This window comes from Balearica regulorum, chromosome 14, assembly GCF_011004875.1.
Source record: "Balearica regulorum gibbericeps isolate bBalReg1 chromosome 14, bBalReg1.pri, whole genome shotgun sequence".
Taxonomy (NCBI): Eukaryota; Metazoa; Chordata; class Aves; order Gruiformes; family Gruidae; genus Balearica; species Balearica regulorum.
The window spans coordinates 16,503,298-16,524,274 of NC_046197.1; the positions used below are offsets into that span (position 1 = coordinate 16,503,298).

Genomic DNA, 20,977 nt, shown 5'->3' on the forward strand with positions numbered 1-20,977 from the left:
AGCTGACGTTGGAAGGGTAAAACTTGCACTGCCAGATTTGTAACAGCATTTAACAAAAACCAAAATTGCAATATAAAAACCTCTCCTTTGCGGTTAATGCAGTTGCACACGGTGGAAACTGCATCCAGCCCGGCTCGGGCAGAGGTGGCCTGCAGGACAGTGGTGGCTGGTCTACAGGGCAGAAGCCCATGACTCGCTGCCCTTCTCGTTTCAGCTCCCAAGAGAGCTGGCCCTTGGTGGGTAGAAGGGTCTTTGAGAGCTGATTTTAAGAGCTGTTATATTGAATAACATTTACCTTCTGCAGGGGCTTGAACATGGGTCATGTGTGTGTGTTTTCTGGAGAGCTGAGGGCAGAGAAAGGCAGAAGATCTATTTAGTGTCCAAAATACCTGCAGTTTTTTCATTTTTTCTTGTTGTGGCTGTGTAATTTTGCACATAGATTTACCTGGGGTGTAAATCTGCTTAATCTGAGATCCTGCCTTGCATCTCCTGAGCTTGCAAGAACTCAATCGAAGGCACCAGAGAGCAGGGGGGTGAGGTGTCTTTTACTCTTTTCGGTGCCAAAACACTAATTTTGGAAGTCCTCTTTGGAGAAAATGACCTAAAACAACAACTTGGGGGAAGCAGAATTCTTTGCCCCAAAGGCAGAGGGGAACCAGCAGGTCGCTTTTCTTGTGTGACATCTGTGTGATCCCTCTTGCAGGACACCAGGGCATTTCTCTGGCTCTTCATGCTGGTGGTGGTGGGCTGGAGTGACACGTAGGTGTGTAGTGGATGGTGTCCTGGGGTGTGAACTGGCGGCGTGGGTGACTGAGAACGACAGGATAAGTGATGCCTTTATACAGAAATCCCAGAATAGCTGGTAATTACAGATTGATTACAGGGCTCCATTGATTCATTAGAAATGCCGTGGTCTCTCAGGAAAAAAACAATGATAAAAATACTGCAAAATGGGCAGTTCAGGAGACGAGATGACAATTTTCTAGACAAGGTCCTGAGCAACGTGATCTGCCTTTGGTTAGCCCTGCCTGGTGGTACTGCTGTGTCTGCAACCCCCCTGCTCAGGGACCTGGCTGGCACCTGTGGGGACAGTGGTGGAGCCCCAGTTGTCCTTGCTCTGGGCTTTGCACAGGTCCAAGTGCGTGTGGAGGTCTCATTGCTGCTGGAGGGCCACCAGCGACTGCTGGTTTAACTGCATCGTTCAGCTCTGGTGCTTCCCATCGCCAGCTTTTCTGAAGAGATGACAGCAGCCTTTAGATCAGACTGACAAGGAAAATTTGGATGACACTTTTAGCCTTTGCCGAAAGACCACCCAGCCCATCCCCAAACCGAAGCACAGCCCCAAAATTTGAGCTGGGTTTGCACGGGGGCGCACTGGAGCAGAAGAAAAGCGGATGTGTGGCTGTTGTGATGATGGAAATGTGTTTCTTATTGGGGAGAACCAGGCACTGGGACTTGTCCCAAGCTGTGTTCTCTGTGGCAAGGAGCATCCGTGCTGCAGAGCAGTTCCCCTCAACTTGATGTGCTGTCAGTGCGTCAGTGTGTCGGGGGGCATTTGCCCTCATAAAGCTGGGAGGGGAGCAGAGGAATTGGCAGCTGCATCTGGGCAGGAGGAAAAAAAGAGAAAATGAAGAGCAGATGGAAGAGCCGAACTGTGAGTAGGCTTTGCAGCTCACCTTTGAGTGCAGGTGGATCTTTCCATTGTGTAGCTCTTTAATGGAGTTAGATAATGTATGGAGGGGAGAAGCAATGGCTGGGTGATGTTCTTAGCAGCCCTGTCCCCATCCTTTCCTCTGCCCCATGCAGGGATGGTTTTATACTTGCCTTCAAACTACTCAGCTGTCCTCCTGCATGATATTTCTCCTCTTTTATCATGAGATCCTGCTTTTGTGATTCACCAGAACCCATTTCCTTCCCTCTTCCCATCTTCCAGAGAGGCCTTTTGAAGCCAAAGTCTCTGTTTCTTGAGAGTTTCATCTGCCTCTGCTACTCGTCCCTCCTTAAAGTCAGTCTCTGCTATGCCACTACGTGACATCCCAAATGGAGGGTTGTCACTTCAAGTGGGAAGAAACCAAAGGAATGAAGTTGATTAATGAGGGGAATTACTTCATGTGCATGTCTTCATTAATAAAAAGCAGAGCAGGGAAGAGGCTTTGCAGGGAAAAAAGTATGATAAGAAACAGAGTTGTCTCCTATTTTATACGTTTTCCTTAGAATATTAGCATCTATTTTTAGTTGAGCAGACTGTTATTCATTTTGTTTCTCCCGCATATAATGTTTGCCTTCTGAATTTTGTAAATCGCTCACATCTTGCCTGAAAGAGCCCGGGCATCGTCCTGCCTGTCTCTTTTTAACAGTGGAAACTCTTTGGGAAGGCAGGGAGAAAACAGCTTCAAGTTCTGCCTGTTTAGAAGTAACGCAGCTTGTTACTCAAAATAATTCAATATTGAGTACTAGCATCCTTTTCCAATGACAGGTAACTACACCAATATAATCACTGAATGGACTTATGGTAAAGGAGGGACACATCACAGGCGTTGCTCAACACTGGCACACCTTTGGCAGAATAATTGCTCAGTCAAAATTGAAATACTCTTGTACAGGCCATTCTCCTGTATTTAAAGTCCACCTCATGCTAAGGAGCTGTTGGAGCTAAGCAGCTCAGCATCTTCAGAAACTTTATTTTTGGGAGTCCTGCACAGTGAGCTTTGGCTTATACATCTTCCTTTGGCTACAGTGTTGTAAATCCAGAGTTATCCACTGAAGTCAGCTGTAATGCCTGTAGCCGGAAATCAACTTGTAAGGATTATAAACTCTGGTTTTAATTAATTTCCAAGACACAAAGTGAAGCCAAATGTTTTTTCTGAGCTGATGTCTGGGAGAGGGGTTAGAAGAGCACATGCAGAAGGGAAGTTGGTTCCTTGACTTGCAGGACCTTAGTGCAGTGGAGCAGTGTGACAGGGGCTTTGGTGGCAGCTCTAGGCCTTGGCCATAACCAACAGAGTTTGAGGGTTTCTCCCCTCTGTGATTAAGAATTTCAGTTATTGTAGATAACTTAGCAAGGGAAAGTCTGTGCAAGCTATTTGTGTGCGACCCATAAATGTATTATGAATGCAGACAGGCTGATGTGTGGGAAATGAGAAACACGTGCCCAAGCCCATTCCTGGTAGCAGTTCCTCCGTCCCATTGTGGTCCCTCAGAGTTTACCAGAAAGCTCCAAGACATGCACTTAGCCAGGCATTTTGAAAATGGCAACACCAGAAAAACAGATATGACATTAATAATAAACTGCTTCTATAGGAGAGCTGTAGAAATAACTTGGAATTGGTCTGCCTGATGACTTGATGAGTTGCCTCCATCTATGCAATTATCTCCAAGTCCTGCTTGGGCACGCTTAGGGTGCAGCTCCTCACAGAAGGAGCTGTGCGTAGCTTGAGATTGCTCCGTGCCCAAACCAGAGCAACAGGCAGTGCTTTAACTCTTGAGGAGGGCTGCCAGAAATCCCATGTGAGATACGGAAGACCATGCTACGTGGTCACATTTCATGGGCTGTAGGGAAGAGCATATGGATCTCAGACTTTTACTGTTTTTTCACAGTAGGCGGATGCTTTCCAGACCCTGGGTGGTAGCTCATTACAGACACGAGTGCCTGTACATTGCATGGGTGTTTTGGTTGGTTGTGCATGTACAAAATTAAAAAAAAAATCATATTTAACATCTGGTATCACTAGACTTAGATATTTTCAAATCCTGTGTCATGTGATCGGTATCCATCTCCAAAATGAAGGCTTCTGTTGGTAAGCTGGCTATTTAGTTTTCTTAGCGAGGTTCATCAAGGTCATAACTGTAATTTAGGGTTCGGACTTGTGTTTGTTCTCTTGAGTATCTTTACTCATAAATATTCAGACTTCAAGGAGTGTCTCCTGTGAATGAAGCCATTTGCACACATACTTCTCCCAGTAAGAGCCCAAAAGCAGAAGTAACAAATATTTATTTTACAAGGCAAACTTTGTAGTTCTAGTCTTTTTCGTTTTATTTTAATATCAGTTTTTTGGCCAATTCACGTAATTATTTGCCTAGAGGGGAAAACTTCTTTAAGCAGGGAAAGCAGATCCAGCGTATTTTCCTGCTATGTCCATTTGCTGGCTCTCTGATGTGGAGACAACAATGATTTTGTAAAGACCAGCTCTTCATGGCAGCAGTTTATTTTTCTTTTGATTTAGAGGTAATTCTTCCACAGGGAAAATAAAAAGTTGACTTATATCCCACCCAGTAGAGGACTTGCAGATGCATTTGTTTATCTTCTGTGCTTCCAGTGTTTCTGGCCAGGGAGAGGAGAGGGCCTGGTGAAGGTGCTGATGAAAATAGCAAGGAGAACTTTTCTGCACAGGCAGATTTCTGATACAAGACACGCACGGCTTTTCGGGTGATGACTTACACCCAGCTGGCTGCCTTGTCCCGAGCTGGCTTACGCAGGGGGAGGCTTGGTGATGAGGATGGCTGTGAGCATGGGTGGTGGAAAAGGTCCTTCACCTCCCAGTGGCTGGTTTGGAGCAGGGCTTTGGTTTGTGGCTTCTCGTGCTGCTTTTCTTCTGGTTCCCCGCTTTGGGTGTGAGTGCAGCTGGTGCATCTGCATCTCAGTTGCCAGTGCATTTGGGCACAGCCACATGGTACTGAGGCTTCGCTTGTAGCCAGAGGAAAACTGAGAAAAACCAAGAAGTTTGCTCATTAACCACAAAAGAGAGGTAATCCAAACAGCAGCTGTCACCCAGGAATGGCACTGGTGGGGGAAGAATGTAAAGGCAGTAAGAGGCTGAAGCATTTGCTTGAAATGTTGATGTTCCTCCAAAACAATTGCTTACCAACTTCAAAACTTGCATCCCCACCGCAGAGGCCGTCTCCTCTCTCATAGTTGGACATTAGACAAAAAGTATCCAAAACCCAATTGGGCACCAAATGCTTGAAACAAGCAGTTGCACAGAACACATGGAACTCATTTAAGTCTTAGAAATTTGGGGGAAGTCAGGGGACTCTTTCTTCTGTAAAAGCACTTTGTTATTTTGGAAGAAAACTGGTGCAATGTGATGCACAGATGAGTGAGCTCTTGCTTCTGAAATGATGCTGTGCAGCAGATAAGCTGATCTGACATGCTGGGGCGCTCCTTGCAGAGCGCTGCCGGCCCAGGAATCGAGGCAGTTGGCTGCGGTGACTCCTTCCCTTCCCTTTGCGTTGGGAGGAGCGAACGAACCAGCTCCATTGTGGCATTTCTTTGCGTTTTATCTGAGTAAGCTTGCTGGCAAACCCAAGCGGCGTCCCGCGCAGCTCCATTTGCTTTCCGCCCCTTTGGACCAGTCAGTGTTAGATTTGCTTCCAGGCGTTTTTCTTGAGCATCTTTGAGAAGACATCCAGTGCAACAAGGAGGGAGCTCTGTGAACAGATGGAAGGAGGCACATCTTGTATTTATAGAAAAGGAGAAAAGGTGCCTTCTCTCCACAGTGAAACCCTGTGAACGTGACTGGCATGTTTGGGAAGAGAGCTGGGAACCGAAGTGCTCCAGTGAGCCACGCTGGCGATGCAAAGGAGGGGCTGAAGAGTGGGCAGGGCCCAGCGCTGCCCCGAAAACATTCTCAGGAGAGGGTTTGGGGTGTTTTTTCCTGTTTTTTGTTTCCCAAGGATTTTGGAAACCCTTGCAATTATTTGTGCTCTGTGCTGGGCTCTCGTTGCTGAGGCTGGCTGTGCGTGGCCACCAGATGCCGTGCGTGGACCAGCCCAGCCTCCGAGGTGGCTGCTCCCTTGCAGAGCCCCGCAGTCTGGTTTGCATTATGGGTGAAGTTTTTAGCAAATTACTGCTCCTTTCTGCTCCGTTTCCATCAAAGAATGAGCAGAGGCCGCCCAGCAGTCTGAGGACAGATCTTTTTTTTGGAATAGAGCACGGATTTGTGTTTTTTTTAGTTGGTTTGTTAACACACGCTTGGCCCTTATCAGGCTGCTGCTCTGCATCGTTTGCCTGACGCCTCTGCTGGGGGATTTATTGCTCTCAGCTTGGGCTGTGGGACACAGTTCCACCCCAAGAAAGGTTTCAGAGGAGTTTTGCCCCACCACATGCTGTGGGCAATGCCTATGGTGTGCTCAGGTGGCCTTTTTGGAAAGAAATTTGGGAGAGGGATGAAAGCTGCCATAGCCAGGGGATCTCTGTGGGCAAGGGGGGGATCAGGTCACCCCTCTGCCTGGAGCAGCCCCATTGGGATCCCCCCCAGGGCTGGGGCCAGATGTTACATGCAGGGCTGTGGTTTGCATGGAGATGGATTTTGGGGAACTACTAATTGCCCTCCCTTTGTAAAATGAAATAGGGTTTTCTCGCCAAACAAGGAGAGCCTGGCTCTGGGGCCATGCAGGATGCGACAGCAAATCAAGAGAGGAGGGAGAGAACCAAACCAGAAGATGGTTTCCCATTAAACAGTCAAAAATTCAGTGGCAGTGAATTGTTCCCCAAAATTTTGTACACCCAGCTGTCTCCAGACGTGGTATAATAAACGTGTTTAGGCAGAAGCGGCCGTGCCTCAGGTTCAGAGTTCTCTTGCATCTTGTGCTATGTCATGGGTAGGGTTTGGTCTATCGAGGCAAGTGGAACGAATAGGCCATGAGACATCTTTTGTTACACAGGTGTCTCCTGCTGTGCTTTAAATCCAGAGATGTCCCGCATGGGAGCTGCCACTTGTAACAGCAATTCTCCTACCTGCTGCTCTCGTGATCAATGTGCTAGTGAAGCCCAACATTTAAAGTAGTTTTTGATCCACGAATACAACTTAATGGCTACATAAATACCTGTGTCTGGCTTATCTTTTAGTTCTATGACATCTTGTTGCCTGCTTGGAGAAGCCTATAAATCAGCTGATCCTTGTGTGTGGAAACCTGTGGTCTCAGTGCCTTGCTGCCCACCTTGGTTGGGATGCAGGTGCCATCAAGGCTGATTTGGGGGGTGGCAGCAGCCCTGGGAGGGTTAGAGCAGCGCCCGGGTTACCCACCAGGTCCTGGGGGGACCTGCCCTGCCGGAGGTGCTTGTGTTTGTAAAAAGGTATTAGCTAAATCACAAAGGTTTGGATGTATTTAAAATTTAACTCATGCAAAACCGGGACCTTGGTGAGCGTCATGTGTAAATGGTTTCCTTGTTAAATCTGGCAACAGGGTATTTATCAGGACTTGCTTTGCACTTTTTAGTGGTTTTGAAAACAAGAGAAAGGCATGTCATTGATTTACCCAGTAAATATGTTTAAAAGACCTGTATCCCTTCTTGGGCAGCCAGGCTAGTGTAGTTTCCCTCTTTTCAATTAGTCCTTGCTTCTGTTTTTAAAGCAAATATACTAATGTGTGGCACGACAAGTGTAAGTTATTTTCAAAGTTAAAACGATCGGTCTTACAAACATTTAAAAAAAAAGCATGCCTCATCAACATCGCTGTTTTGTGCTTATAAGAGAACTGCAGAGGCTATTTGCTTTTTAAAAAATGAAAAAAAAAAAAGCTATCACCTAGTAATGAAAAAGTAGTTTTCGCATTTGCACGCAGTCATGGACCAAAGGGCAATTTGTGTTGGACGATACTGAAATAGCTTTTTTCCAAACAAAAAAACAGAGGAAATTATTAGCAAAGGATTGTTAATAATCTTATTCATGCTGAAAAATTTTTATTTTTTATTTTTATGTGCAAGGCTGTTCCCCTGTGCAGCAATCCCATTCCATTGAGACCATCCACACTATATATAGTTAAATAGGAAGCTATTGTGATTTTAATCATCTTAATGCTTAAATATGATGGCTCCTGGTAGGAACATTTCCAACGCTGTGTCGTGCTACGGGCTGACACGATTTCAAGGTCTCGCACCGGGGACCCTGGAGTCCTCCCACCAAGGACTTGCCTGGGCTTACAGCCACTGTGGTCGGTGTGCGCGCAGGATAATTCCTCGTGTGACCGATTTCCTACGTAGGGTCTATCTCTTCACAGATACTTAAATGCTGTTATTAGGGAGGGTATATGGTTACTATAGTAGAGGTGGTATTGGATGGAGTAAGAACTTGCTTTTTTATAAAGGCTTCTGGTCGTTCTGCACTGAGGACTTTAGGGAAGGAGGAGAGGGAAGCAGTAATTGGGGACAAGGATGAGGTGACATCTTAGAGCACTTCTTGTACTCAGTTCATCACAATTAGTGCCAGTGGTTCTCAGCTGCTATTTAGAGGACTCGCATTTCATTTCTCAGTCCCTCTTCTCCCCTTTTCCTTCAGATGGGAAGCTTGGAGGAGCCACAGCAACCTGGCTGCCTTTCTCCACTTTCCTTGTGACAGGTCTGGCAGGGCGTGCTTGGCCACAGCTTTTGCCAGAGCTTTTTTCTCATACAAAAATGTGCTGAGGAACAGCATTGCCAGCAGACACTGTCCCGCTTGCGAAGATTTACAGTGTAGCCTATAGGAAAGGATGGTCCCTGCTCCCTGGCTGCACTGCAAGCCATTGCTGCCTAGTGACCCAGGGCCCTTCGCAGGGATACTAAAATATTGTTATGTTCTCTTGTTCTGACACTTTCCTCCTTTTCAAATGTAAGATTTTACCATTTTTCGAAACCACAGAGACAGAGATTGAAGGCAGCCCTTTGAATTTGTTAAAATTTGACTGCAGGGTTCCTTCCGACCCCTGTGCTAATTTTTAGCAGAGCAGGAAACATTAAAAATAACCATGAGAGAAGATTGCCCAACTCAGAAGGATTGTCCTCTTAATAATCTCTGGCTTTGTTTTCACTAGATATTTTCCCCCCTTAAAATTCCTGTAACGCTGCTAGAGCAAGTACATCCCTGCCAGCAGCAGTTATGGCACCAGAGGAGGAAGGCAGAGGGCCAGTTAGCCAGGCTGGCACCCAGGCTTGCTCTGAGCAGGGATGAGGGATGTACGGAGGAAATTATTTATTGGAAGGGCTTTTGCATGTAAATCGGATATTGCAAGCTCCGCGTCTTCCCACTTTGGTGAACCTAAAACTGTTCCCAAGCCTTCAGCTGCTCTCAGTGAATCTCACTTTTGCAACGAGAGGTGACATTTTGGTGCTGCATCTCAAGGCTTCTGAGCTTCTACGGTGAAACAAAACAAAATACTGAAATTTGTTTTAAAATGTATCTCAATGCAGCTCCTTCCTCTGAAGTTGAAATATTGCATGGCCGAACCAAGACATGCAGCAAGAGTACATGACACAGTAACAAGCTCTGCTCAAGCCCCAGTGTCTTATCTGACTTGTGTTTGCATTCTCAGCTTCATTCTATAAATATATATATAATTAAATAATGTTACATTAATGTATACCATAAATATATATGATTATATAAATAATGTTCTCACCCAGGCAATGGCAGTGAGGATGCAACCTGGTTCGGGTCATTACGCCTGCAGCAACTCCGCGTGCTTATGTTACTGTTTGTGAGGGGGAAAACCAAGGCAAGAAATCACAATTACTGTTCACTCCTGCTCTGTGTTGCCAGCTCCTCCCGCACTGGCAACCTGAGGGCTCCAGCCGGATGTTCTGGATATATTTTCCTTATCAAACTGACACCAGTGTTTCCTCTTTTTCTCTTCAAATGTGGAAGATGCCCCGTAGAGCTGTGTTGGCCCCGAACACAGGTGGTCCTTAGTGGTGTGTGGTCAGAAACTGAGATCTGAGTTGGTTACAGCTAGGAGTGGGCTCTGACATCCACCAAACCATGTCAGCTGTGTCATCTTCCTCGAAGCACCCGGGACCGATGGATTTTTGTCGCACTTGGCCGGTGCAGTGATGGTTTTGGTCAGAACCGTGTTTCGGGGGAAGCTGATAGAATATTCTTTCTACCTTGTCTTGAAACATCAGGTTTGCCCTAGGCACAAAATTCATCCCCTCTTGATGTAGTGAGCATTTAATGACATAAAGTGTGATTATTGTGTGTGTGATTCAGAGTGAAAGGCTTGTAATCGAGAACGGACGAGGGCATGAGTGAAATTTATCCCTGGGCAAAAAAGCACAGTATGAAGCCACTGCAGTGCTTTCTCTTACTCGGGCCCCATAATGGGGTGTCCAGAAATCTCGCCTTGTTCTTACACCTTGTGCTGGTTCTTTAAGCAGAAGTGATTTCTGTCCCCCCAAAATGAAAACTTCTATAGATGTGTGTTTTGACTGGGGGAATAGGGAGTTACTTGTTATTTTCCTGTTCCTTAGTTATCAAATAAACTAAAGATTCCTTCATCTCTAATTAAAATTACATGGAGCAGAATTCAAATAAAAGACAATAATGATCTCGACACATGGGTGGTCCTAAAATTTCAGGCAATCGAGTTAAGCAAGCTCAGATTTCAGATGCTCTTTCCTCCTTTACACGTGCAATCGTCTGGCTGCTCTTGGAAACCCTGCCTTTGCTCACGCAGACGTTTGGCTGGGCAGGTAGAGCAGAGTCAATTAAATCTCGGGCCCAGACTAACAAAACATTTAAAAGTCTGAATTAGTCTTGTCCATTCAGCGGCGCGGCTGGCCGAGAGCCCCTTTGAAAGCCCGATGGATATTGTTTCTCTCAAGTATTAAATGCTTTCCCTCAAACAAACATCCTTTGAATAGGCCATTGTTTTTCCTTCTGGATCGGTCCCTTTGTAGACCGATACAAGAATAGCTAAAAAGCTGATGAATTGGTATTGTGAATTTAAAAAAAAAAAAAAAAAAAATCTCTGGGACTTCTACTCCTCTAAGAAGTTGAATGTGCTACAAGTTCTCTGCTCATCTTGTCCTCTGGAGGTTAGAGAGCTGCATTGAGAGCTTCAGGTGAACCATCTCAAACACTCACATTTTCAGGAAAATGGACCTGACACTTTTCCCAGGTGTTATATGTAAGGAATTGAGGTGATATAAAGTATAGAGGGGGTGTTAGAGGAAGTAGTAGCGGTTTGGTTGTGACTTGCAAGCCTCTGCATTAATGGATGCAACTGCATTCATTTATATTTTTCATTACTGCTGTGTAGCAGTTGTGTACTGGTAGTTCCTTATGAGAAACGATACACATCATGTGACTGGTATAACCTATCTTTGGTCACTTAAGAAATCTCGTGTGTGAAGAAATCTCCATTCATTTTCAGGTGAACATCTCTTGTACAGGTCCACTAGTCTTTATAATGCAGGTACCAATGCACTGCACAGGATTCAGCCACCTGGATTTTTCTGAACAGAGCTCTGCACGTCCCATGGTTTCATATTCCGAGCCCATTTGCCACAGCCACTGCAGACCCATTTATTCCTTATCAATGGCCAGAGCTGTGAGCTGGAAGGATGCTGGTTTTAATGCAACCGTTGGGCTTCTCTTACACCCCTTTCTCTCTTTTGCTCAATTTCACCATTACAGATTAAGCTAAACTAAAAAAGGGTCACCCTAATTAGTTCCATAAGAAATACAGAAAACGTCAATGCTTTATTGTTGCGTTATATTATAGTCCAAACTACATGTGCTTCGGTAGGTCCTTCTGGTTTACACGGCTGAAATGTGGGAAAATGCTTCAGCCCAGCATGTCTGCAGAAGGAGCCAGGAGGATGTGCCGCACATGTGCGGCCGTGCTGGGCAGATGTAGGAGGGAGCAGGTGCTGATCCTAAAGTACTGTTTTGCACGCATAGCCCTCGAATTTGCAGTAGGCAGTGAAAAGAGCAAGGCCAGGTTGGGTTTGAGATCACAGGAACAGCCAGCTGTGCTGTAGTGCTGGGCCAGGCTTTGCCACGGGGATGCAGTGCCCGCTGTTCGGCTCAGCCTGCAGATCCTCGCCCAGCAAAGCATATGAGCGCACATTGGAAATTTGGAGGTGGAAGCGGTTGTCTGAGGGCTTTTCTGACTTGCAACCACTGTGCCATGTCTCTTCAGGAACGGTTTGCAGGGCTGAGCTTTCTTTGGGTTTAAATGAGGAAAGGTCTTAAGCTCTTGGGTGGCAGTTCATGGATTGGTGGAAATGTGGTTCTGGGATTTACCCTGTCTGTTGTGTGCTTCTTTTCATCCCCAAGTGCCTGTGTGCCAGCTCCAGCTGACAGCAGGGGCAGCTTTGGCTTTGTCCGTGGGCATTACAGTACCTGTGCTTCCTCCCCCCACATGCATCTTTTCTTAAAATCAAGGCTTCCTTATGGCCCAACTCATTTAGTGGTTTCATGTTAAGGGTTTGTATGTCAAAAATGGTGGGGAAATAACCATTTTTCAGGTTGATTGACCATGCACTCCTGCAGCAACCCTAGAAAGGGGAGACCTGGGGAAGAACTGGGGTAACCGAGTGATTGGTCCTGCAGATACACAAGTGCGCTTCCAGCTTTGTATCACTGCAGATGAGCAAAACACGTAGATGGGGCGGATGCCCCCTCCCTTCCTCCATAGCAAGACATCCCTTCCCATCAGTGAGGCTTACCGTTATGGACTGAGGGTGATGGCTGATCCCCCGCATCTTGGGTAAAATGGTAGAGTTTCAGCAAAAATAAACGGTCTAGATCCAAGGTTGATGTGAATCGCTCCTGGGATCTGCTCAACTTAACCAAATCAGGCATGTTTTACTGCTGCTTTTTTAGTCTTTAAACACCTCAGGGAGTCCCAAGCGCTGTGCCACCTTATCCCTGTCGCTTATCCTGTCGCTTCCTTTCACGCTCCTTTGTACTCTGCAAATTGTTTGACGCCTCTTACTGTACTTCTGTGAAACCTTGCTGCCGGATTGCATGGATGAAGGATTAGGTCTATAAGTAACATAGCCGCAGACTGTACTATACGTAAGTAGAGCCTCTTTCAGAGCATGATTGATATCGCTATGTTTGTAAATAGGTTTTGTAATTATTACTTCTTTTTTAATAATGCTGACTTTTCCTCTTCTTTTCAGGGGCCTCTTGGTCTGGATGGCAAACCAGTAAGTAGCACCAAGTGCCAAATGTAACATGTCTTTATTCATGCTGCTCTGCAATAGATGGGCAGAATCTTATCTATTACTTGTTTGTTTCTACATACGTAACTGTTTAGGAGACAAAATTTTATTTAGGAAAATTATTCTGTGGTCTGTAACACCCGCAAGTTTAAACTCTGGGAGCTGGCCGGCACAGCTAGAGGGGAGCTTTTCTGTACCTGTCAGCTCATCTCGGCCACTTCTCTCTCTCCTGCGCCAGCTTGGCTAGCGGAGACTTTGCAGATGGACTGCAGACCAAATTTGGGAAATAAACTCCAGTAGCACCTTGGAAGAAGCAAAGTCAGTAATCTTGGTTGTATGCTGGCTCTACAAAGCAATATCATAAAAATAATTGTTCCCAAACTGGGTTGATTTGCCTACAAAGGAGCCCAGGTGGGAGAGTGCCCAGTGTCCATGTGATACTTTGTGGAACAGCCTAGACTTCATTTTATGAGCTGTTTGCTTGACTTCATTTTTGCTTGGAATACTTTGGATACTCAGGTGCTCCACTCTTCTCTCGCTTATTTTACAGAAACACAGACATTTTTATTTTTATGCTAGCTGAACACTAGCCAGGTCCAATTCCTTCAGCTGGATGGTTGCTACATGAGGTCACAGCTCTAGATTTCGTGTCCAAATCCTACTCTATTCCACCACATTCACTAAAGGACACCATGTGAATCTTGTCAAACTTTCATCCTAAACCAACTGTGATTTTCAAAGTGTGCAGAAGTCGTTCAGTCTTTGCAATGAAAAAGTTACTCCAGATACTTAGTTCTAGCCAGTTGGGGAGTATTTTGTAATAGCTGTACATTGCTATGGTTGGTTTTTATCCTACCCCTGAAGATGACAAATGTGAATGAAAAGAAATCTAGAAATAATTCGTTAGAAAAGAAAAAATCCCAAGAAACTGGAAGGATAACCCACACCACTGTGTTCAGGGCTTGGCTTTGAATTAGCAAAGCCCCACGATGGAAGAGCAGTGCAAACCCCGGCAGCACGCACCTGCGTCCACTGCCCTTGGCACACTCGTGGATGCAAGTGGCTGCGAGTTCTATGTGTGCACCAGGCAGGAGCGAGAGGCAGGGAAAATCTCAAGGAAAAAGCAAACTTATCAAATGGCCAAACTCGAACCAGACCATTCGTGATCCCTTCCATGAGAGCAAGGGGCCAGCAGCCTTGCTTGGAGCCAAATTAACAGCAGGAGGGATGCTGTGTGGGGATGGCAGATGCTGCTGTCAGCCTCTCTGCTGACATTCCCCCACTGCATCCCACTGGTTTGCTTTGGCAAACACCATGAATTGGGCTGAACCCCAAGATTTCAGTATTTTTCTGTGCTGGAAGGAGGATGCAGAGCAGGCACATCAAAGCGTGGCTCTGCAGCTTCTCTTTGGGGCTGCAGCATGTCTCTGCCTGCCTGTCTTACAGAAAGCTGCTTGGAGGGAAGATGACTTATGCCTTCAGCAAATAGGCTAAAGAAAGCAGCCCATCCTCCTTGTTTATTTTGAACAGATGTATAATTGTTGTAATGATATGCTGAGCATGTGTTTTTGTAGAGTGATTTAATAGTTCAAGAAATTTCTTGCATCTATTTAGAGTCACGTGTTTGCAAGCAGCTGTCCTTCTCCGGTCCTCTCTCCTGGCAAGAGCAGGCAGGACATCGTTGGCGCTTTTCGGTAGCGTGCTGCTCATGTGAAGCAGTGTATAATTTAAAATAATAGTATATATAACTTAAAGTAAGAGTGAACATAGTTTGGGTTTATGAATTGATGAATGCGATCTCCTTGGTTTTGACGTTGCGTGCATTGACGATTCTGCAGTTTAACTGGGATCCTTCTTATGTATTTCCAGGGACCTCCAGGACCAAAAGGGGAAAAGGTAAAGACTGCATTAACATGTGGCTTTTGAGAAAGCAGCTGTATATTCTCCTCCTGCTGTAATTCTTTCAGTTCAAGTTACCCCAATGCACCAGCACAACATTCCCGCTGGGTTTTGTTGGGACGCGGAGTCGTGACAGCAGATTCTTGGGTTGCTCTTGGAAAAGCCCAGGGAAGGGAGGGCAGAAAGAATTCACAAAAATACAGGAGGAATAAGTATGGGCTTAAAGCTCATCCATGCTGTAGGGTTCCTGGTAACTGATCCCTTAGGGGTTAGGAGAGCAGCATACAACTTTCTTCTTGCTTTCCTCCAAGAGCAAGGCTGGGGGCTCCATCGCTCTGTGTTTGCATGACATCCCCCCACAAAATTAGAGCAGCCAAAGAAGGTCATTACTGAACTGAAAACTATGTTAATCCTCACATGTGTAGGACATAAGCAGTTGCTAGGGGAGCCTTAGAGTTGGAAGCAATCCACTATTTCTGATTTATTATCTGTTTCATTGCCTGCCAGGGCAGAATCGTTCCCTATTGTGTTGTCTCGAGCCCTTCTTCTCACTGGTTTTGAATACGTTAAGCAATAGGACTCTTGCCACTTCCCTTGTGTGCTGTTCCCGTGTCCAGCTGACCCTGCGCTCGGTCCTTCGTGATTGAAATGTGAACTCTAATAGCTGACCCTTGCTGTTTTGCCTGACATGCAGGGTGAAGCAGGGGACATCGGCCCGAGGGTAAGTAGTGACACTGCATGTTGATTTATTCTAAAATCTGGTTGGGTTTGGTCACCACACAAAACAAGGCTTTGTGCAGCTTTGTCGCTGCAAACTGAGGTATATTAACAGTTCTGGAAACGTTTAATTTTGCCATTGGAGCTCTTTGTGGTGGTGGTGGTTTTCCTAACTTTTACCACAGGGAAACAAGAGTTGAAGACGTTGAGGTACCTCATGAAGGGCTTCACTTTTACTGGGCTTTGCTATCCCCAATTCCCTCTTCTAGTGTCAGAGACAGAATCCACATTTCTTTTGAAGCTGTGCTCCTTATTTGTTGGCATTAGGCACCAATACGTGGTGGGAAGACCTGGTGTCCCAAGGAAAGGCCTGGTATGGTGTTGTGCGGGGTGGAAAAGTTCCTCCTCTCTTGCTGAGCTTATCCGCCTGGGAGCACAGGCTGCCTTTGAGTGAAAATAGAGGGTTTAAAGTAACTGCATGGTGAAGGAAAACTGTTTTGGCGATGGTAGTGGTAACAGAGTCTTCCGTGCTGGGGATGAGATGGGAGGCCTCACCATGAGGTCTGCGGTATTTCCAAGGCGGGCTCTGTCGCAGTAATGGAGGTGTGGTTGGCCTTGGGTTACGGGCACCTGCTGAAAACCCCGTCGTGGGGATGTGCTGGGATGCTGGAGTACGGGCCCTGTGCAGAGGCCGGATTTGGAGCTGGCATCTGAGTCGGCTGGTGGGTTTAGATGCGGTTGCTGGAAATGTAGCCAGGACCTCAGTGGTTAATGTCAGGCAGAGATGCGTCAGGGTCATTTTTCTTTTTTTCCCTAGAGGCTGTTAAGTTACTCTCTGAAGTTGGTGTCACTTCCTGAAGCAGCGCCCAACTGCCTTGGGTGCCTTTGGAAATGTCACCCTCGGGCTCTGAGAGCCCCTACGGTTTGTCCAATAGACTTATGCCCTGCGTGGCTAAGGAGGGGCTCGGCGTAAGGTCTCAACCTTGTCTAAGTGCCCACCCACATCCTCAGAAAAGGCTTTAAGAGGTGATTCAGCAGCACATGGGTGGGAGTTTTTGCTCCTTGAATGACTTGGGGACTGGTGACTTGGGCGATGCCAGAGGAGATGCTCAGGCTCCCAAAGCCCCTGTGGTCTGTGCTGCCGGATAACACGGGAACCCGCCTTCTGCCGTGGCTCCTGCTTGTGCTGCAGGAGATGCCCTGGGGACAGGCTCTGTCAGGACTCGCAGGGGTGGGTGCTGGCTCCCAGGGTAACACTTCTCCTATGTTTTAATCTACCAATTAAAAATATGTGCTTTTTTTTTTCCCTGAATTGCATCTGTCCAGGTTTTGCTTTACTTTTAGATTTATTTATGTCTTTTTACACAAGAGTAAGAAAAAAGCTCAGTCACAATCTGGGAGGAAAAGGGGGAGGAACAAGCCTGGCAGAGCCATGCACAAATAGATCTAACAACTGGTGCCTGGCTTTGAAAATAGCTTCCTTTACGTCTCCAGACGCTCAGGGTTGTGGATTGGATATGAAACTTCTTAATACCATCTGGCCCAGATTATTTTTTATTTCTTAATTTAATCTATCTTCTTCCTCAACTTTCAGTGGTGGCTTTGTTTAGCTGATTTTGAAAGACATGTCGCAGCAAGTCATCGCATCAACAGGAGGATAAATAACTAGGAATATATCCAGTGCCGCCTCCCTCGTAAATGCATGTGTCTATGGGAGGTGGATTGGGGATAGTATGTGTCAGTGAATGCAAAAATATTATCATTAGGAATGATAGATTAAAAGAGAATAATGCTTGGAGCAGCTTTAGAGGGACTGTCTGCGGTGGAAGTGAGATGATGGCAATTGGGAATTAGCTACTGAATATGTTCGTGTCTGCGCTGCTTCTCTTTCTGTCTCTAATAAACACCTGCCACCAGCACGGACAAAAAAAAGAGATTATTGCACGTGTGAGTGTGCCTAATGCAGATGTTGGAGGATGATTTTTGGAGAGCTGAGGAAGGACTTCACGCTCGGTTGTTTTAGGCACTGAACCGCTAGCGCTCGCAAACAGCATCCGAGAGGCTGCTGTACAGCCTCGCCTAGCCAGGATGGGAAATAAACATACTCAAATACACTGGTACGTATATTTACGGGGACAAACTAAGAGCAAATGTTCTCTCTGCTCTGGGGAGGAGAGAGGGATTTGAAGCAGGATGCTGCCAAAGCTGGGACTTCTGTGCCCTGATATTTGTGCTTGTATTTATCTCTTAAAATGATAAGGACTGTTTTTATAAGCCAGGCTTGCTCCCTGAGCCAGCACTGGGATGGCCACTCTGCATTTATTACCTGCTCGATGGCCAGCACTGGTGGAGATGGCACCAGTAACTTACTTTCTGCAAAAAGTACTTGCCGAGCTCACGTTGCAGTTAGCTCAGTACGGAAAGCATCCTGCAGAGCTCACAGTGACAGTCAATAGAGACACCTATGGATACTTATTTTATTTTATATTTTAATTTCCTTATTCTGGAACTTTATGTTGAAATGGCTAAATGGAGTACTCTAAAGCTGGAAACTGCCAGCATTCAAGGTTTCTGTGCTGTAAGACTCCTTTGCTGCAGAGGGTCAGGCCCAGTGGCCAGCGCCCCGTGACGAGGTGCATTGGACGAGTGTAAATACGGAGCAGCAGTGTGTAACCCCGTCACACTTAACTGTTCTCCTGGAGCCTGGTTTTCTATGGCCTGGATGTTTCTTGGGCCGGAGATGGTGTCTCTGTATCTAATAGCCCTCGGGGCCATTCACCTTTCATGGTCCCATCCATAATGGGGAATGTTTAAAATTCAACGTGCAGTTACTGGATTTGGTGGGATATGGTGTGTTTTGGCCTCAGAGCAAACGCAAATTGTCATTACACATGGAAATGGATAGGGCCGGAGTTGGGAGGCGTTTACTAGGATGGTGCTCAGCAAGCTGAGGGGTAAGAAACAAGTTCCAGTTCCTGTCTTGTTCCTTGGGCTTTTTTGAAAATCCCACTTAATGCTTTTGTGTATCTTCATGCACATAAGAAGCCATAGAGCTAGGTCCTTTGGGTCTACCACAACCCCCTTTGCTCTCAGTAGAGCCTTTTTGGTGGCTTCCATAGTATCTGGAGGGCCTGGCCAAGCTCTAGGGCTCTGCGTCCCCAGTAATTTCAATGTGGCATCATCTTGGTTTTTTAAAATCTCAGGATTTCAGTGTTGTTCCTCCCCAAAATGGCTCTAAGTGAACTAGCCTCTCTTTACAGCGTGGAGGAAAACAAAAAAAAAAAACCTCTAGGGGTTTATTTTTGAGAGTTGATCAGGTTTTTTTCCTTCCCGTTTTGCTTTTCCCCTCCCTTTGAGATGACCGAGTTAAAACACCTATGACTGATGTACCTGTGCACACTTGCTGCTAAGCCTGTCCTGGGAGGCTGGGCAGGAGGTGGGCTTGCCTATACAATATTTACCCCAAAATTGAGGTTTGGGGTTATCTGTTATTTGTGTGAAAGGTTTAAAAGCTCCCCTGGGCAATTTGGACAAGAGGGTTTTTTTTTTCCTTAGAAACCTTCCAATACCCTCATGGAAGATGTGCTGTGTGTTCCTGTGGGGCTTCCCGCAGCTTCGCTCCATCCCTTTGGTCCTCTGATGGATGTGTGCAGGGATCGACGGGGAAAGGGAGACGCAAGCAGTGTCCTGAGAAAGGAAATGTCGTCTTGCCTCTCCCTAGATAGCTTAAGTGGAAAGGCTAAAAGACAATAGCAATGACTACTGACATGGTCTGAATACATTGTTTTTGCATCATATAAATCTGAGAGATTTATCTGTATTTTGCAGGCTGGGGAATACATCAGTATTCATTTTAGCCTCTGAAAAAAAAATAATATTTGGTCTCAGGAGAAATGTTGAGATATATCCCCTGTGGGGTTTACTTGGAATAATGCTCTTTATTCTGCAGAAAGCCCTGCACTAGGGGAATCCTCTGTACCCAGCAGCTTTGAATGTCCTATTGTGCAGTAAACTAATGAAAAGATACTCGTTTCCCTCTCTCTCTTTACTGCTTAGCAAGCTCCAGTGTACCCAGAACGTTAAACCAGCCACTGTTGGCTATCTAGATTATTTCTTCCTCGTGTGTCAACTGTCAAAGAAAAAATGTTATATATTGTCACAGCCTTTAAAACTCATTCTTGCACTGTGCTTTCATCTTAAATTCTTTCTCTTTCCTTCTCTGCCTCTCACTTTACCTGGCTAGATGGTTTTTCCCCGGCTCAATCACGGATTTCTGGCTAACGATCAGCTTGTCTTTAGCCGGCGAGTGCTGAAGGTAGACGTATTGGATCTGCTGGTTTGCTGTGATTCTTTGAGTTGCTTTTATTTCTTGTTCCACGTTGAAAGTGCGCTATTGCTCTTTTAAATTGTCGCTACCATGGCTACGTTCAGAGGTGCTTGTTGGGAGCATGCTTGAGTGAAACCCCATTGGAATTTAGGGCAAGTTTTGTCAAGGTAGAGGGACATAAAAGTGATGGATTTTTAGCATTTGGTCCTTTGTGAGAATTTGGAATCAAACAGCAAAGTCCTATAAGTGTTCGTATGAACAGTGCTGATACTGTAAAATAAAATGCATTAGAACCAGAGTTGACTAAATCCTCGTATTCTAAAAGTGACGTTTTAATTAGGCAAAATTCAGTGGGAGACTCTTGATTTGACATAATTGGATGCAGTGTTCAGCATTTGCAATAGGATTGCTTTTAAAGCTATGCAAGTGATTTAGGAGCGCAGATCTTGTTGAAAGGCCGTGGGATTTGTGCTGCTAAGTCACTTAAGGACTTCTGAAAAATCCCACACTCGTCCCTGATTTGAGGGTGGACCACATATTAAATACAGTCCTCATACTGCCTCGGTGGTAGCCCTTCCAGATGTTGCTAAAAGATTTATGAGATGGTCTTTCCGTGAGGCTTTCCGTTGTGCAGCCACACGGATGTGCCCAGCCACAGCCCCGGGGCTGCAGCCGCTGGCGGGGGGGTCCGGAGCCGATAACTGGGCAGCGGAGCCCCGCGGGGTGCTCCCATCCGGAGCAGGCACCTACCAAACCTTCACAATCACATGGAGATACAATTGCTGCTTTTTCTTTGCATCCAAGCAATGCCGGGTGCGAGCTATGCTGGATGGTATTATGTGACCTTGGCTGTATTTAAAGGATACTAGTAAGTGCTTTTTTTTTTGGGGGGGGGGGGGGTGGTGCACTGAGCTATGGAAGTGTGTGCATGCTCCGTGCCAGCATGTTGTTGCATCTGGGTTATTTCTGGGTACTGTCAAATTGGTGGTTTCCATGCAGACAGTAGCTGAGCAAGGGCTTAATGAGATAAACCCTCGTCAGAAGGTATTGAGCAAAATCCTGGTTAAGGAACCGGACCCCAAGGGCATGAATCGGCCACGAGCTCACTT

At 46.0% G+C, this 20,977-nt stretch overlaps 1 protein-coding gene across 1 annotated transcript in view; it reads left to right on the forward strand.

Moving 5' to 3' along the window:
• Positions 1 to 20,977, forward strand: part of COL23A1 (collagen type XXIII alpha 1 chain) — a 194,590-nt gene that overhangs the window by 147,467 nt on the left and 26,146 nt on the right. Inside the window, exons 6-8 of the mRNA XM_075766536.1 lie at positions 12,884 to 12,910; positions 14,795 to 14,821; positions 15,519 to 15,545. Coding sequence (XP_075622651.1) covers positions 12,884 to 12,910; positions 14,795 to 14,821; positions 15,519 to 15,545 — 81 coding nt within the window. The remainder of the gene's footprint in view (positions 1 to 12,883; positions 12,911 to 14,794; positions 14,822 to 15,518; positions 15,546 to 20,977) is intronic.